The sequence below is a fragment of the Helianthus annuus genome, chromosome 5 (genome assembly GCF_002127325.2).
Source record: "Helianthus annuus cultivar XRQ/B chromosome 5, HanXRQr2.0-SUNRISE, whole genome shotgun sequence".
Lineage (NCBI taxonomy): Eukaryota > Viridiplantae > Streptophyta > Magnoliopsida > Asterales > Asteraceae > Helianthus > Helianthus annuus.
Window position 1 is genome coordinate 28,080,305 of NC_035437.2, and position 20,331 is coordinate 28,100,635.

The window sequence follows — 20,331 nt, forward strand, 5'->3', positions numbered from 1 at the left end:
ATTTAAAAAAAAAATTCAGCAATTTCTGTCTTTTGTGCCTAACACATGTTAGGCACTGAAATTTGTTTATTTTTTTAAAAAAAAAAATCCCTTCGGCGCTTTTTTGTTTTTTTTTGGCCCAAAACACTCTAAAACATGTATATTACATGTGTTATTTTTTTCATAAAAAAAAAATGTCGGGAGGTTGGGTAAAAATGGGGGGAGATTTGGGTTTCCAGAGTTTTCTACCTCAGTAGGGTTTTCTGTCTAACATCGTCCTATATATATATATATATATATATATATATATATATATATATATATATATATAAACCTTTATTTTTATGTTTTTATGTTTTATATCTTTGTAATATTTGAAGTTTCTAATTACTATGCTGCTTTTTTATGGTTTTTAGGCAAAAAAAATATATTTGTAACAAAAAAGTTGCAGCCTCAAAATTGGTGTTTTTTGCATACTGAACAAGTTTTTTTCATACCTGAAAATAGGGTATTATAATACCCGGGAACCGGAAGAACCGGTTACATACCCGAACCGGTACATAGGGTATGGTTTTTTAAGCCAATAACCAGAACCGAAACTGAAACCGGGTATAACAGTACCCGATTTTACCCTTTTAGTCAATACCCGGAACCAATTATTAAAAATACCTGATATGTGCTCCTCTAGTACCACGCTCATTTTTGTTTATACATTTCATGATAGGAAACGGAACTCAAACCGGGTTTTTAAATCCGTTATTTATGTTATTAGATTTTTGTTTAAAACACATGATATAAATATCAATGTACATGGTTTTATAAACTTGTCATTGATATAACCTAGGTTGTACCCGAGCCATGTTTAGACAAAAACAATATTACTACTAAACACACACGACGGTATTGAATCTTCACTATACACAATGATAACATTTATATTCAAACAAGTAGCAACGTATAAAAAGTAACCATCACTCCTTGTGATTACATCGATGCCATTGTGATCTCATGTCTCTTCATGATTGGTGTCCCTGTTACCACCGTAGATTTGGTGACTACGTCGGATGACGACCAATCAGAACCACCAACATTCCACGCGATACGAGCCAAGGAGTTACCCGTCTCATCGACCCCTGAAAACAAATGCGAAAATGGATTTAAAGGCTCCGGAATCTCTAACGCACCCTCCAACATTTTCACAACGATGCTCATCACTGGTCTAGTCTCGGGCCTGTATTGAACGCAACAAAGAGCCACCTTAACCATTCTCTCCGCCGCTTCTTGATCCTTCTCTTCAATCCCACAAACTATCATCAAATCCGTCAATTGTTTCTTTTCATATTTACCCCATGCCCATATCGGGAACCATTGTTGGCTATCACCTAGAGTCACGTCCATGTTCCTCCTCCTCCCTATGATCTCAAAAAGTAACATACCATAACTATAAACATCACATTTGTGTGTAACTGGAAGAGGCATCCAAAGCTCGGGAGCAGCGTAACCAGGGGTACCTCGTCCTCCTGTCATGGTTATATGGGTGTTATCCCTGTTGCAAAGTTTGGCCAAACCAAAATCGGCTACTTTTGCGCAAAAGTTTGAATCCAAGAGTATGTTCCCCGGTTTAATATCATAGTGAACTATTCTTTGCGGACATTCTTCGTGCAAGTAAGCGATGCCTCTTCCGGTTCCCAATGCAATCTCATGGAGCTTCTCAAACCCTATCATATCCCTTTTGTTGGCTTTAAACAAGTGGTAGTCCAACGAGCCATTGACCATAAACTCGTAGACAAGAGCTCTTAAACTCGACTCAAAGCAAAACCCATAAAGCTTAACGAGATTATAGTGGTGGGTTCTTCCCATGGTGCTTACTTCAGCCATGAATTGTTCCTCAATCTTCTTGTCCGAGTTCCCATAAAGTACTTTCACAGCTGCAGTCGTGCCGTTGCTAAAGATTCCCTTGTAAACCGTCCCGAACCCACCTGAACCCAGTACATAGGTGAAGTTATCAGTGGCTAGTCTTAGTTGTTGAGCAGTGAACCGAATGGGTTTCTCTCTTTCCATATCATCCAGGAACTTGACCATGGCGAGCGGAATAAAGCGAGAGTCATCATTGAATGGCTGCGACTGCGCTTGCACACTAGATCTTCTTTTGCTGAAATGTCTACATACGCATATAACGATGCCTATCTTTACAAAAACAACTGCAACAGGAAACTAAACCATTAGCTTCAAGAAGCTATTGTAAATTATATAATTGAAGAACTTACCAACTAGAGCTACAGCAACAATGGCACCGTCCGTACTGCCTTGATCGCTTGACATAATGTTTGGAAGACAAATTAGAACCCCAACCCTCTTTATTCTGTAACTAATAACATGCAATTGAAAGACACTGATCGGTGTTTAAGTGCATTATTATGTTGAGGTTTGATTGAATTTAATGACAAAACTTTGAAGTTGTCAACAGTTAGAGACAATTTCAAGGAAACATACTTTATGGTTTTGTTTTTGTTCATTTATGAATACGCGTTTGATTAGATATATAGACGGCAGAAAGTGATATCTTTCACGCAACTAAGTTATGAAAATACTAGGATCAATATTTATTGCTTCATAATCAATCATATAATTGTAAGGGTGTAGGGTGTGGTATTACCTTTTTCACGCCACATCAGCTTCACGTAGACGCCACATCATATGAGGGGCTTTAATGCCCCTTCCTTTAACATCCTTGCAATAGTTTAAAGCCCTTTTATACAATATAAAAAAAGAAAAAGAAAATCAAATAAAGAAGAATTTGATTGGTGGAAAAGAAATGGGTTCCACATTCTTCCGTTATTTCATCTGTTAGCACGCTAGCGAGATGCGTATAGCGCCCCCTGTATGGCGGCATGGGGTGGGGGAGGGCACTATGGGGCGCCTAAAATGTTGATGTGGTGGAGTGGCGTTATGCCACATCCTGTGCCCTAAGTGTGGTTTTATGCCAAATGTTTCACATATAATTTCACTTTGGTAATTAAGTAATTCTATTCTAAAGAAGTTATAGTTGTTGTTAGAGTTAAATGCTTGGTTGGTCTCTGTGGTTTTCAAAAATTTCACACTTGGTCCTAGTGGTTTACTAATTACACTCGTGGTCCCAAAACTTGTCAAAAGTGCACTCTCTTGGTCCCCAGCCCTAACTTCAGTTAACTTTCTCTCTTAAGTCCATGTTAAACGACCTGAATACCCTTGCTTATTAATCCCTACCATCTCACCCACCCCTGATTCCCTCTGCTCTTCTTCGATGGCAGCCACACACCCATCTTCAGGTCTCTCTCTTCTCAAACAAGAAGCACAGCCGCCACCATCTCACCTCCGCCACCATCTCACCCACCACCACCATCTCACCTTCGCCACTTCTTACCTCCATCCCCACATTGTCAGACTCTGCACCGGAAATCCGCCACCATCTCACCTCCGCCGTGCACAAAAATGACGCCTCAAAGCCTAGGTATCGGTTTTCGTTTTTGTTGAATTGGCTAAAGATTCGAAAAATTTCAGTCACTTTTCATCAATCTCGTTTTCTTTAAAGATCAACAGTTTTTTTCTCACAGATCTTGATATTGTTGTTCTTTGGTATAGTGTGAAAAAGATACGAAAAAGTAGTAGACAAGATCTGATTCGAAAGTTAATTTTACGGATTGAGTTGTTTGTAACTGTGAGATTTCGAAACATCTGGATTTCATACTATTGGATGTTGATGTGTGGCTGAGGTATAAGAAGAGTGAAGATTAGATTGTAGGAGAAGGAAGTAGAATTGTTGTTGATTAGCGGCTGATTTTTTTGAGTGTTGAAAAGGAAATAGTGACAACTGAATCTTGTTGAATTAGTGATATTATTTGAAGTTGCAGGTGTATTTTCAAAGGAAAAAGAAAAAAACCAACTATCAACGGTAAAGACTGTTTTGTGTAGAGCAGATAATTAAAGATTTGTTTTGTGTAGAAGAGATAAGAAAATTGCAGGTTTACGGGAACATTTCGGAATTTTGTACACCGGTGCGGAATTTGAGGATTTGATGGTGGTGGTGGTAGTGGGTATTAGGTGGAGGAGATGAGATGGTTTTGATAGTGGTGGTGGTGGATGAGAGCAATTTTGTCATTTAACATGGACTTAGCAGAGAAAGTTAACTGAAGTTAGGGCTGGGGACCAAGAGAATGCACTTTTGACAAGTTTTGGGACCACGAGTGTACTTAGTAAACCACTAGGACCAAGTGTGAAATTTTTGAAAACCACAGGGACCAACCAAGCATTTAACTCTTGTTGTTATTTAGGGGCGTAGCTTAGTTAATACTCGGGGGTGCATCTGCCCCCAATGTTTCAGTCAAAAGTATAAAATTTCTGATTTTTCATCAAAAAATTTCAAAATTATAAAGAATCCCCCCGCTAATTATTTTGCATAAATATTTATATAATATACAAATTGGGTCCCATGACCCCCCCCCCCCACCCCCACGGAATGTTTGGTCAAGCTCCGCCAATGTTATTTATATTGAAATTATAACATTTAACTTACTTATCAATCAATATTTTCAGTTTTAAAAGGCTTTAAATTTTTGTTACGCAGGTTATATTTCATAGGTCATCACGTATCCTAACGTTTCCCCTACCTAAATGTGCTCTTATCCAAGGTCAATGCACCTAAAACCCTTAGGTGATAGTTGATGTCGGACTTTATTTATGAACGCAACATTTTTTATCTGTTCATAGCCGATGTTTCTATAGCATGTTCCATAACTTAATAATTTAATAACTGTGTTTCCTATGAGGTTATCTTAAACCGTACAGTTTTTTATCATATAAATTTTATATGGTTATATACCAAGGATTAGGTTCAAGAGTGAACACTAGTGTAGCTTGCGAACTGAGTGAACTAATTCTGGACATACACGTGTGTAGATCAATGACAAGGATTTGATGTTGAAATACATAAGTGTATTTTACGATTTGATGATGAGATCATGGCCATACACGTGTGTAGATCAATGGCCAGGATTTGTTCACTCAGTTCGCAAATACACTAGTGTTCACTCTAGAACCCCAACCTATATACCAAATTGGAGTTTATCATCTTAAATATCCTAGTATGAATGTTTTAAGCGTTTTTGAAGATAGTTGACCTCTAGTTGACCATTATGCCACCATCGGTCACCACTCACCATCGGCTACACGATATGGGGTCGTCCCCCTACCGTCCCGGTCCGTCGCCGGGTGCTACACCGGCCCGCCCCCCTCCGTCCCCGTCTTTTCCGTCTGAAAATGGACGTTGGCGACGCACATGTGAAGACAAAATAAGTGGGCCCCAAGTTGAAGATGACCGTTTAAAAAAAAAAAAATCAAATTCATAATTAATAATTATAATAACGGCTATATTTTAAATATTCACCCAATTCACTTCCATTTTTATAAATACTCACCTCTTTTACACCTTTTTCCACAACTTTTCACCCACTACAATCTTATATCTCTCTCACATTTTATAACCCCTCTTCCCTTTTTATAAAAATTCATCTAATTTTATACCATTTTTTACCCGCTAGCACCCCATCTCTCTATCAAAAATTATCATGGATTCACCTTCTTCTATTTCTTCAATTTCTTCCATGTCTTCATCGTCTTCGTCTACGTGGTATTCATCATCTTCGGAAGAGGATGATATTATGCACAACATGATTATGAACGCGGCTCAGATCTTCATGGCGGGTGATGAAGCGTCGTCCCAACGGCTAACTAGACGAGCAAATTATAACCGAGACCAAGAAGGTATTTTACTTTTTTTTTCCTTATGTTTTATATAGACTTGAAAATGTATTTTATAATTAATTTCATTTATGTTTCGTTTTAAATTTATAGCCGGCCACGTTAAACTAGTAGCCGATTATTTTGCCGACGAATCCGTATACCCAGCCGATATTTTTCGACGTCGTTTCCGCATGAGTCGTCCACTGTTTTTACGCATTGCAGGCGATATGGCCCAGTCTGATCCGTTTTTTACACTGCGAAACGACACTAGGGGGCAAAGGGGTTTCAGTAATTTACAAAAATGTACGTCGGCCATTCGCCAACTGACATACGGTTACGCACCCGATGCATTAGACGAGTATATACGGATGTCTGATAGAACCGCCCGTCTATGTTTGCACAAGTTTTGCCAATGGATTGTCAAATTGTATAGCAAGCGATACCTGCAGAAACCGAACGCAAATGACGTTCAAAAATTATATCAAGCACACGAACAGAGACATGGTTTCCCAGGAATGCTCGGAAGCATTGATTGCATGCAATGGCCATGGCAGAACTGCCCAGTTGCCTGGCAAGGTCAGTATACTAGGGGAGATCATGGACATCCGACTATTATTCTAGAGGTTGTTGCGTCACAGGATCTCTGGATATGGCATGCTTTTTTTGGTCTACCTGGTTCGCTGAATGACCTTAACATCATATACCAGTCACAGATATTTGACGATGTAGTGGCGGGTACAGGTCCAGACACAAGCTTTACAGTTTCAGGGGTGGAATACAGGTAAGGTTACTACCTAGCCGATGGGATATACCCAACGTATTCGACAATCGTTAAAACTATTCCGCACCCGACAGACGACAAAAGAAAAAAGTTTGCGAAGTATCAAGAGTGTGCGAGAAAAGATATTGAACGGGCTTTTGGTGTTCTACAAAAAAATGGCACATCATTGAACATCCAGCACGTTCGGCTACACCAAAGAGGTTACGAAACATTATGTACGCTTGTATCATCCTTCATAACATGATAATTGAAGACGAAGGTAGAGCGATATGCGAGTACGACGAAAACGCGTCTACTGGAAATTCTGTTCCAGTTAGTGGGGAACAACAAGACTTGAACATGTTCGCTCTACGTAACGAGCTCACACATCATAACCTACAAGCGGACTTGGTTGAGCACATCTGGAACAACGCTCAAAACAAACCCGACGGCATGGAAGACGAAGACTAGTAGCTTACTTTAATATATTAGGATTTGTTTAAGTTTATGTTTTTTAAGTTTATGTTTTTTTAAGTTTAATTTTTTTAAGTTCATGTTTTTTTTTTAAGTTTATGTTTTTTTAAGTTTATGTAATATTTTTAAATATTAATGAAAATATTGTGTTAGTTTATTTTTTAAATGTTAAAAAAAGTAGAAGATTAAGAAAAACATAAAAATGGTGGGAGGAATATGACTAGGACCATCCTCCCATACCCTCTACTTTTGGAGGATGGAGTATCCTTGGGATGACTATGACGTGGCGACTACGTAACGGATCATCCTCTCTTAGAGGACCATCACCATACCTTGTAGCCTTAGACCATCATTCACCATCTTTAGCAACCAAATCCAAGCCACTTAAACCTACAAGCATACCAAATATAATGTGGACTTGAATCCAAAATCAAAATTGGTTTCAATCCAACATCATTTGCGAGTTGTACACAGGAACATTTGAAACTCAAATCGCACCTATTTAATTTAAACCAATGTGGTCAATCAGAGTCCGTTTGATACCAATATACAACAAGGGTAAGGTTTAAATACATAATCTCCTAAGAATAGGAAGGTATAAAATCGACTTCGATTGACCTCATTCAAACGACATTGGAACCTTCTTATCGAACTCTACGATATGAGATTTTAGATTTTCGCTTTTGGATATTTAGCTTGTAGATTTTAGATTTTTTGTTTATGTCATTGTATTTTTTTATTTGTCGTTGTGTCTTTTCTTTATTTGCGTCATTTTGTCTTTTTTGCAACTCATTGTCTTTTTTCCTCGACATTGTGTTATATTTTTCGGGATTATGTTATATGTTGCGATCTTTTATATCTTTATGCTTTGTTATATTTTAAGAAACATTGTAGAATAACTTTATTTTTATATCAATATCAACAAAATAAAGAACAAAAATAATAACAAACACTATCTAAATAAAAATATTAAATATATTTTCACATCTCAATACGATACTTTTTCTACATTTATTTATATGGATTAGCATCAAATACAAAGGCTCCTAATTGTAAGAAGGGTATAAAGGCTCCAAAAAAACCCACTACAAAAAAAAAACCTTAAACATCCACAAACCTAAACCCCCACCCACCCCCTCCCCCTCCCCCATCACCCACCCAATTTTCTTTTGCCGAGGGGGTGGGGGATAGGTTTTTGGTGGTGGTGGGGGTGGGAGTTTTGTTTTTTTTTTTAGTTTTTTTTTTTGGGGGGGGGTAGGTTTTTTTAGGTTTTTGGGGGGTGGGGGTTAGTTTTTTTTTAGGTTTTTGGGGGGTGGGGGGTTAGGTTTTTTGGGGGTTTTTTGGTGAGGTATAGTTTTTTTTTTTTTTTTTTTTTTGACCTGGGGGGGGGGGGGTAGGTCTTTGGGTGGGGGGGGGGGGGTTTAGGTTTTTGGGTGGGTGGGGTGGGTGTTTAGGTTTTGGGTGAAGTTGTAGTGAATTTAATTTTAGGTTATTGGACACTTGTCACTCTAAAAATCTTTCTAACACTTCTTACAATTAGGAGCTTTTGTAGAATAACTTGACCCTTATTTATATATCATTAATTAGCAACATTTTTGTGTAGGTAGGTGTTATACCTCTTGCTATGAGGGTTTTTTTTAATGATTTTTTATATTAAATTCAAAAGTTTTTATCTTTTACAATTTTAACTTAAAAATTTAGTTTTTTCTAATTCTAACCTAAACTTTTCATTATTTGCAATGTAGCCTTAATTTTTTTTTTTACTTTCAACTTTGCCCCTATACTTTTTATTCGCAAAATTTTGTTTTAACTTTCGTTCTAAATTTTTTTCTCTTTGAGAGGTTCCTCGTAACACGCGGGTCCTAGATCGACTCAGAGTTGATGGTGATGGCGATAGTGTGGCATTGGTGGTATTTTACACGGTTTTATGCCCTGCCGTAACGTGTGCTTAATTCTAGTTCATAATATATTGAGTTAATTACATAGTTAGTCCATGTGGTTTGCACAAAGTAACATATTTAGGTACTAATAGTTTAAAATCACATTCTAGGGTATTAACTTTTCATTTTGTAACGTTTGGAGGTATTAACGTTATTTGTAGGTTTAAAATCACATTCTTTTAGTACCTAAGTATGTTATTTTGTGCAAACCACGGGGACTAACTATGTTAATACCCTAGAAGTTAATACCTCCAAATGTTACAAAATGAAAGGTTAATACCCTAGAAGGTGATTTTAAACTATTAGTACCTAAGTATGTTATTTTATGCAAACCACATGAACTAACTATGTAATTAACTCTAATATATTATCCAAACCTGGGGAAATTATGACATTTTCCCATATTCAAAATTAGCATCTAAACATGCTTAAACCAATGTCAAAACTAACTTTTGATGTGTTAAGCTAATATCAAAACTACTTTTGATGTGTTAAGTCGACCCTCCTTTTTCTCACAAACACCTATACATACATACATACACACACACACACACACACACACACACACATATATATATATATATATATATATATATATAGGATCAAGATTTAGGGAAAACGGTGAAAAGTGTGAGAACTGTGAGAACGCTTATGGATCATCCGATCAAAACAATCTATGGACTAGATTGGCGCGGTGGTATTTTCGTAAATAACATAAATTATATTACGTGGGCGCGCTTCATTAAGGGTAAAAAAGGTAAAACATCCTTTCTTAATAAAACGTCATTGAAATATAAAACGCCAAGTAAATACAAAATGCCAATTTTATCACTGCGTGGTTTTTTTATGTGTTTTTAGTTAAGGTCTTAGGCTAGAAAAACGCCATAAAACGTAAAACACCATAATATATAAACGCTTAGCCTTACATCCGGATAATTGTTAATTGAATTTATTGTTATAAAATAATATCCCGCCTAAACTACGCGCCAAAAAAATCCAATAAATAGAAACGTCTCACCACCTTCCGTTGATCACACCAAAAAAACACACAAAAACACAATGGTTCCTAAATACCACTCACTGTAAAATGCCAAAAGTTGAGAGAAATCAACGATGGTAAACATCTTTTCTTTTATACTTAGTAATGTTCTGCATGAAGTTTCGCTGAATGGTTTGTTAGGTGAGGGGATAAGATTTTGCTGCATGAGATGGACAAATTTCAAGAAAAAGGGACTGATGACACCCATATGTCATTTTGTCTTCTTTGTTCTTGAAGAAAGTTTGGATGAGTAGAAGAGACCGATCCCAGTATAAATGCTACTTTGACCTCGATGATGATAATGAAGATGACGGGCAAATAACATCCACCCACACGAAGTCGATCTATGTCTCCAACATTCACAAACCCACTTCAACACACGAACAAGAAAAAAAACCACGCCAAACCCAAAACGCCATTTATTTGTGATAGTTCTTGTAGTTTCAAAAGAAGAAAAAAACTGATGACACTGAAGATTTAGATCAAAAATTGCTTCTATTTGTTTTTTTTAATTTTCTTTTTCTGTTGTTTGTTATGTAATTTTCAGCTAAGAACAACAATACATTAATTATGTAATGAAAAAATATAATAAAACACCAAACGGGCAAATGCTTGTGAAACGCCATTACGCCGAAAAACTACCAAACTATAATAAAATTACTTTGGACAAGTACTATTATAATAAATGTTAGGAAACTTTATTTGTAAGTATTGAAGAAAATTTCAATCAACTGGATCTCTGAAGAAGGTAACAGTCTTGAAGATCACAACAACAAGAAGAAGATCAGATAGCACAACTGAAATGCAAAGCATCTACTTCAAAGATCACAAGTTGATCAAGAGTTGATTTGGATTATCAGAGAAGGTCATTTCTGATGGATCTGATGATATTTCTAATGAAATATCATCAGTTTCTGACGATTCTGATCATCAGACTTTCTGATGATTTGTTCACCAGAATTTCTGATGAAGTGGTTTATCAGAAATACTGATGAAAACCCCACTTGTCTAAAATCACAACTCTATCCTGCCACCAATGACCGAAGCATGACATTATTGGTTATCATGATTACAAATGCAACTTGAACGATGGATTCAATGTATATGTCAAATTGCTACTTTACGCAGGACTTATTGCATAAACAATCAATTGTTTATTCATGTACACAGCCTTCTATAAATAGAAGGCTCGAGAGCCAGAAAATACTTGAGTTTAAAGCTTATCATTCACATACAAACACCCAAACTCCACTGCTCTTCTCACCCACAGAATTCAAGATTCATTTGTATTAGATAATAATCTTACAATCACCTTGTTAAACTAATTTGTTTCAAAGTGATATAAACTTGATAATTCTGTAGGTCTTGTTTCTTGAAAGTCTGATTTCCATTTCCGCACATCTTTTTCACATGTACTGAAATCACTTGCCATATTACGTAAAAAGAAGTTGTTAAGGCCATACTGGGTCCAACAATTGGTATCAGAGCAGATTGAATAAATTATTTTCAAACGATCAATCGCTCATCTTCTTTTTTCTAAATATGGCCAGCTTTCAATCTTGGAATAATGCTTTTAACATTGGTTCTATGTCCAAACCTCCGACTCTGGCCAGAGAGGAATACCCCCAATGGAAAATCAGGATGGTCAATTTCCTTAATGGTCATGACCGAGCTCTGTTTCAATCCATTGAAAGGGGTCCACATATACCAATGACTGATATACCAGCAGTTCCAGCAACTGACCAAACACCACTAATCCCTGCCTCCCGCGCTCCCAAAAGTGAAATAAACTGGAACGCGGAAGACAAGTAACTGGTGGTTAGGGATGAAAGAGCAAAGTCACTCTGAATAATGGCCATCCCTAATGACATATTTTCACAAGTTGATGCATGTGCATCAGCTAAGGAAATATGGGATCAGTTGGAAAATCTTTGTGAAGGAGGAGAAAGAATGAAGAGAAACAAGAGAACAAATAATGTTTCCTCATATGAGAGGTTTAAAAGTTTACCAAGTGAAAAATTAAATGATACATATCAAAGGTTCACAAAACTTTTAAACGAGCTAAAGAAATTTGGTATAACTAAATCAAATGATGAAAGAAACGTAAAATTTCTTGATGCTTTGCCTAGAGAGTGGAGAAGTCTGACCATGACTTTATCCTCAACCTTAGAACTAGGAAACATGAGTCTTCATGACTTATACAGCATCTTGATCCCCAGAGAGGAAGAAATATTTGAAGAATCCATTCAAAGAGGGGGATTTTAGCTCTAATCTCAAACTCACAAAGATCAACACCAACCAATGATCCTCAATCATCAAACAGCCAAAATCATGAAAATTCTGATACACAATCAGATTTTTCAGCTTTTGCTGAGGCAATAGCACTGCTCACCAAAACATTTGAGCAGAGGCTGAGGGGAGGAGGTCAAAGATACCAGAAGAGTGACAGAGGGAGGATGGATGGTAGATCTAAAGAAGAAGGTAGATCTAAGGATAAAGGGAAGGCTGAGGTGGTGTGCTACAAGTGCAAGCAAAAAGGTCATTATGCATCTGAGTGCAAGACCAAAAAGCTGAAAGATATTGCTTACTATGAGAAAAAGCTTGAAGAAGCTAAGAAGCAGCAACAGCAAGTTAGCTTAATTGCTGGGACAGATACATGGCTATCTGATGACTCTTCTGATGAAAAAGAAGAAGAAATGGCCAACTTCTATCTCATGGCACTTTCTGAAGACATACCAGAAATTTCAGGACAACAGGTAAGTTTAGACAATCTTGATCTTGAACACAAGCTAAATGAGCTCATGTCAGATTTTTTAAACTTGCAAGTTAAACATCAATCAGATGGTAAAAAATCTGATGAGTTGCAGAGGACCTTGAATAAAATCATTCTTGAAAATCAATTACTTATAGAACAAAGTTTAGATCAAAGAGCCAAAATTGAGTTCTATGAAAATGAAAGAAGGAATCTTTACAAGAAAATCAATGACAAAGAAATTAATGTAAGAGGTTTTCAAGAAGCAAAAGAATTCATAAATTTCATTGAGTCCACTCCAAGAAACAAAGGAGAGGGTTTGGGTTATGTAAGAACAATTAATAGAAAACCCACTGTCTTTGTAAAAGCAACTCAACAGATTTCTGATAAATTTACATCAGAATCTGATTCTGAAACTTGCAAATCAACATGTTCTGAATATTCCTCTAATAAGCCCAATTTTGAACCAAAAAGAAGTGAATGCAATCAAGAGTTTGTAAAAACTCCAGAAGCAGTTCACTTATCTTTTCAAAATTATCCCTTCATTCCATCACAAGGAACATCAGAAGTTTCTGATGATTCTTGTATGTGTGTTGAAATACTGAAGCTTGTTCAACACCATCTTCAAAAGAAAAAGAAAAATTCTGTTAATGGCTCAGCATATAACAGAAACTCTGATGAAAGGTCATTTAGAAGAAATAATAAAATCAAAATATCATCAGAAAGAGTACCCAAGCATGCCTGGGTACCTAAAATCCTCTAACCACTTCATTTCAGGACCATCATGTGCAGCAGATCTGGTACTGCGACTCAGGAAGCTCCAAGCACATGACTGGGGATAGGAGCTTACTCAGCAACTTTGTCTCAAAGCTGGGTAAATTGGTAAACTTTGAAAATGGAATGAATGGGAGGATCGTAAGATAATTTGACCATTGAAGAAAGAGTAGCCTATGTTAAAGGCTTAAGGTACAAACTGCTAAATCATGGTCAAAATTGTGATAAAGGTCTTTCAAAATAATATTATGTTATGTAACTTGTTTAAATAAAAGTGTCATAAGAAGAAGCATTGCATATCTGATAAAGCACCAGAAAATTTGATAAATCATCAGAAATTCTTGTACCTAATCAGAAGACTTCTTAAAACAGAACTATTGAATGATTATTTAAACAAGTTCATACATTTTATCACCTTTATCTATATCTCAAATTGACAAATTCATAATCTGTAATTATGCATATTTTTAGTCTTCTTTATTTTTATTTATTATTTTCTATTTCTTTATTTGCTGTGCTTGAAAACGTCATTTGACAGAAGTTTTTCTGGGAAATTGTTAGTGGGTATAGAGATTTTTCTCTTCTTCATTAAATATACTGAAGTGACAATAGTAGGTAATCATGATAGATAAACTGAAAAATGGCCGCCTAAATCATTAAATGCAGAGACTTCTATCTGGGTTATTCTTTATGCCACCTGAAAGATAATTAATAACCAAGATCGTGGTAGACAAAATCTAGTAGGTAGATACCATTTATGGCAGTTTTTAAAATTTACTATATATGTTTACCACATTAAGCTGAGTATGTGACCAACACTTAGAGATTCACCAGAAAACTACTTCATCTTTCTCTACACACATTCACATCTTCACTTAAAAAAAAAAACATGCTTACTATTAGAGCTGATCGTTTCCCACTTCCTCAACATTCATACCATAACCTCAAACTTAGAACCAACTTTGAGGGTCCTCTCTGGGATGGATGTCAAACGGTGGTAAACATGCTAATGGCAAGTAACCTAGGGTATGCCCTTACTGCCAACATAACGATATCCCCTGAAATCCTTCACATTCTGGCAAAACGCAACTCTGTCAGAAAATCAGGATAGAGGGTGGCTATATGTTGAAAGTAAAGTGCTCAATCAAACAATCCTAATAACTGAAAATACCATCAGAACGGCTCTTCAACTCAATGATGACAACAATGTTCTGATGTTCTCAAACGATGAAATTGAAGAAACTTTGGAGCACATGGGGTACAATCCTGAAAATGACCCCAGAGCAATCAACAAAAATGGCTTCATCAAGCCATGGCAGTTTCTGATTACTCAACTGGGTGCATGCTTCTCAAGGAAGACCATAAACCATCATGAAGCATCCAATAAGTTATTAGAACTTTGCCGAGCTATCACATTGAAAATTCCTTACAACTTCTCTTATTATTTAATGAGAGATTTTGCAAGCAACATGTGGTCAAGCAAGCCATTTTTTATGTACCCTCGTTTTCTAATGAAGATAATCACAAGCCAACTGGGCTTTGGAGGTATACCTACAGGTTATCTCAGAGGAGAGATGATTCTTCAACAAAATGTAAACATCGGTTTACTCAGACCAACAAATAGAAATTCTGGTTTGGTAACTGAACTATGGGTACTTCTTGAAATAGAACATGGAGATGGAATAGATATTGATTAGGACTCCCTGTGATTAGATCTTGTGTGTATAGATAGGTTGTATGTTAATAATATGCTGCTTGTTTTGTTTTAATTAATTTTTCTTATGATTTAGTTAATTGGTAAATAAAAATGACCACCAGAAATAAAATTTTGTCTCAAAATATTAATTTTCTGATGACCAAAAACAAAATCTGGTAAAACAAACTGTTTTTCTGATTAAACCAAGAAAATACAAGAAAAAGATCAAGAGACTAGGATGCTACCAGAAAAACAAGTGTAAGTCTTCTAAAATTTTTTTTCTTCCTCTCATCATCATAAAAAAAGAAAAAATTGAAGTGTTGCTTTGAAATCTGATGAAAAGGGTCACAAGTTTAGGGGGAAAACACATCTAAGATATTCTGTTGACTTTTGTTGACCATATCTAAAGGGTCAAATGAAAATTCAGAGCAAAGGAAATACATATTCTTTTTAACAAAAATTGTTGAATATCTGATGACATGGAACTTTGACTTACAAGTAAAGAAAGGATGTAGATGAAGAAAAGTTAATTGGACCTCTTCACAAGAGTGGGGCCCATAACAGTGAAAAGGTGTCATACAACCGCTAGTTTTCTCCAATTTGAACTCAAATAAGCACTTCAGTGAAGGGAATGATTAGAGAAACTGCAAACTAAAAGAACAAGTTGAAAGGGCACAACCACGATTACACGATTAATCATCATTAAAGTCTTAATACCCACGATCCAACGGTTATATCATGAACCAAAAACCGACATCATACGATCTAACGGTAATAAAGACAATTAATGATCCTTTAACCACCACTACATGACACGTTCCATATCCCTTCTACTCCATAAACTCACTGCTCAAACTCTTCACTATATAACTCCCACTTAGCAGAAAATTCAAAAATCACACCTTTCTCACAAACTCCAAACCAAAGCTTCCTCTGTTCCTCACTCAAAATCCCTAAATTCCAAACCCTAATTCACAAACTTCAAAAATGGCCAAAGTAAACCTCAACATCCCAATTGTTCAACACGATGTATCTTTCATTGAAGACACAGAATTTCTACCAATGAAAGAAAACAATCTGCTGATGAATACAGAGCATTCAGAGTATGATGTAAGATGTCAACTTCTGATAGAGTATCTCATGAACTGTCCAATTTCAGGAGCTCTAACAAAAGAGAGGGAAGTACCAGAAAAGCTACTACAACAATTTGTTCACACCTTTGATGAAGTTGAAGAAAACCAAATCTCTGCTCATGTATGGGAAAATGTTTTTGTAACATTAACCCCTGCAAGGGTAAGAGAATGGCTCGAACTACCTGTTCTTGATAATTATATTGAAGCACCAAGCAAAAAGAGTTATTAAGCTTTATCATTGGGCTTGGTTACAAAAATAAAAAGATCAACAAAATTGGTTCAATCAGAAGAAATAAAATGCCAGCTATATGGCAAGTGATGATGGAAGTACTAAACAAATGTCTCACCTCAAAAATAGGAGGAACTGATCAGATCAATCAAGCTATTCTAACAATCATGTACGGACTCATAACTGGGTTCAAAATTGATTATGGGTCAGAAATTTTCAACCTGATCAAGAGGTCAATCATCACCAAAAATGGAAAAATAATCTCACATCTGCCATATCCGAGGTTTATTTCTATTTTTATTTCTGAAACATTTGCTGCAAGAGAAATAGAAATTCCAATTTTGGAGAATATATGGAGTTCAAACATCATGAAGGCCTGGAGTTCCAATCATGGATGAGAATCTGACAATGATATCCCTGAATTACCAGAAAGCATGCTATGTCACATTACACCAGATTCACAGTACAGAATACAGCATGAAGCACTTCTGACCAAATCAGATTCTACAACAGAAAGAGCCAGCAGAGAAGTTTTCAAATGCTCTTCATCACTAGAAGGAAATGAAGCACAAAAATCAAGATCATCAGAAAAAAGAGGCAGGAGGAGAAGGAATTCTAATGATTACCAACTCACCAGAAAATAAGTCAGATGATGCTGAAGATGATCAAATTCATGAAGGAAGAATCCATCCAGATTTTGATATACTACAAGAGACAGCACAAGAACACTATGCAGAATCACATATTGCTGGAAGAACTCATGAAGATGCTGGAGATCATTATAAAGAAGCTCAATTTGATGGCACTGAAATTGAAGCAACTGAAGTGATACATCATAATGAATCCCCTATTGCTGGTACATCTCTCTCAAGAACTGTTTTAGTTGATACTCATTCAAAACAAACAAAATCAGAATGTTCAGTTAATGTGTCTTACAACTTAGAACATGAAAAAACTGATGTTAATAAAGAGGTTACTAGTGCTTTTTATCTCAACTCTGAATCAGAAAATGAGAAAGAGAATAAGATCTCAACAGATGGAGATCAGGAAACTAATCAAGGAAATCTGGAAAAAGGTAATGTGTTTACCTTAAAAACTTATGGAGAATCACATATTGATGTGATTCAAGGATATAAGGAAATCCAGGATGAGAGTATGTCACTCACCACTGGTGGAGATGATACTGGTAAACTTAAGGTTGCACCAAATTCTGGTAAAGCCAAAAGTGACCCTATCATTTCCAAAACAACAGCAAATGTGTTTGCAGCTGGAATGTTAGCAGGAACATCTGTTGTTCCAAATATCCCTGAAACACCCATGAATCAAGAAAATCTGGAAACTATGCTGGAAAATGTTTACAAAATCTGCAAAAGAAATCCAGTGGAAGAAAAACTTGATATGTTGCTGTCAGAAATACAAGATCAAAGGGCTGATATGAAAGCTTTGTCAGAATCAGTGGAAGCAATAAAGAAACAAACTGATGATAACACTGAAGCACTAAAATCTCTTCAAAAGATGAAAGAAAAGGCACCAGAATTCAACATCTCTGCATCAGAAATCCAAACGATTCTCACAGAAATAGAAAAGATCAAAGCATAAATTGCAAATGTGATGGAATCAAGACAGTCAAGCAGTGGAAACAGAGTTTTAGAAGAAGTTACCATTCTAAGGGCAAGTAACAACAGTATCACAGATGTCCTAGAGAAGCTGTCAAAAGAATGGGCTGAAATTCAGATGAAAGCTCAAACTGAATTCAACAAAGTTCAGAAAAACATGGCCAACAACTCAAAACTGGTAAGAGAAGTGCAAAAACTAATGGAGAAGATGTAATTCAATATTGCAAGATTAGCCAAAGTAGATCCTCAAGAACTTATGAAAGAAATTCCTGCTGAAAGCCCACATCAAGAAGCTCCAAAGTCAACTCCTCAACAATCATCAACCACACCAATCACCAAAGCTGAAACCACAATGATGGGTCCACCTCCAAATATCCCAAGAGAAGAAATGCTGAAAAGGTTAGCAACTGGAAAACCTCAAGTTATTACAAATTTAAAATTGCTAGCAGATGTCCCAAATCCATCCATATCTGATGACTCAACAATAAGTAAGTATATGAATATACAAACAATGAATGAATGGGAACAAGAAGGTGATTCATTAGGAAAATCAAAGATTGTTAAGAGAAAAATCTCTGAAACCAAGTCTGTCATGGTTAAGGAGATTGCCAGGGATGTAATGACATTTCCTGAATACAATCTGGTGAGCTATTATTTAACAAAAGAAGATGAAATGCCAAGATCACTATCGCCTACCAGACTGGGTTTAAGAGAAGAAAGGGTGAAAAGAGGGTCATGCAGCATCCACAAACAAAATGAGAATCCTGTAAAAAGAATTTTAAAGGTGGATGAAGTGAAAGTTGCAAATGATGATGTTGGAGGAACTTATGTGCAAAACAGATACACACTTCAGAGAGAAAATGGGGATGAACAAAAGGTGACTGATGAAGAAATAGCTGACCAGTTGCATCCTTTAGACATTTTGTTTATGAAGGATCACTATGAAAAGGAAAAGAAAAATAACCAAGAGGTCAGAAGGGCATTAAATGGCATATCAAAGGCTGGAATATTGCTATTTGAAAGAATGGCTTTTTCAGAATTTGATCTTGCATCAACTATGAACATGTGCACAACAAAAAGGTGTATGTCAGATCACCAAAGACAAAAGTTCCCTCAGAAATATTGGAAGATGCAAGATCTAGAGACATCATTATGCAGACAAGCAAAAATGGAAAACAAGAATATAGTGTAATCTTCAGAGATTATGATAATAACAAAGCTCTGTTCAGAAGTGTTGACATCTGTAAGTACTCAAATCAAACTCTGAGGTATATCTTGAAAACCATGAACAAAAGACAAGAACATCTTCAGAAGATAGAAAAGAACTTAGAGGGAAACAGAAAAGAAATTGAGCAAATGATTGAAGAATGGATCCAAGCAAGAGAATGGTACAAAGACATGTATGTCAGCTGCAACAAATATATCTACTACAAAAAGAAGATAAAGAAAGGAGATGTGCATAAAAGAGTGAAGCTGAATTAAAGAAACTTGTTTATTTTTCATCTTTTATGTAATTTGTTTTTCAAAACTTTAGCAACTGGTTTAAATTTGCAAGTATTAAGTTTCCACTGTTTGGAAATTTCATATTCATGAGGTAGTTCATTTTCTTACAATACTTAGGGGGAAACTATTAGGAAACTTTATTTGTAAGTATTGAAGAAAATCTCAATCAACTGGATCTCTGAAGAAGGTAACAGTCCTGAAGATCACAACAAGAAGAAGAAGATCAGATAGGACAACTGAAATGCAAAGCATCTACTTCAAAGATCACGAGTTGATCAAGAGTTGATTTGGATTATCAGAGAAGGTCATTTCTGATGGATCTTATGATATTTCTGATGAAATATCATCAGTTTCTGACGATTCTGATCATCAGACTTTCTGATGATTTGTTCACCAGAATTTCTGATGAAGTGGTTTATCAGAAATACTGATGAAAACCCCACTTGTCTAAAATCACAAATCTATCCTGCCACCAATGACCAAAGCATGACATTATTGGTTATCATGATTACAAATGCAACTTGAACGATGGATTCAATGAATATGTCAAATTGCTACTTTACGCAGGACTTATTGCATGAATAAACAATTGTTTATTCATGTACACAGCCTTCTATAAATAGAAGGCTCGAGAGGTAGAAGATACTTGAGTTTGAAG

The 20,331-nt window shown here is 36.1% G+C and overlaps 1 protein-coding gene across 1 annotated transcript; it reads right to left on the reverse strand.

Moving 5' to 3' along the window:
• Window positions 1-774: 774 nt before the first annotated feature.
• On the reverse strand, window positions 775-2,493 carry LOC110940627 (G-type lectin S-receptor-like serine/threonine-protein kinase At1g34300). Its single transcript, XM_022182179.2, has 2 exons — window positions 2,247-2,493; window positions 775-2,180 (listed from the first exon to the last, which is right to left on the reverse strand). Exons 1-2 carry the CDS (start codon window positions 2,299-2,301, stop codon window positions 964-966), a joined length of 1,272 nt encoding a protein of 423 aa, XP_022037871.1. The 5' UTR covers window positions 2,302-2,493; the 3' UTR covers window positions 775-963.
• Between the last annotated feature and the right edge of the window lie 17,838 nt (window positions 2,494-20,331).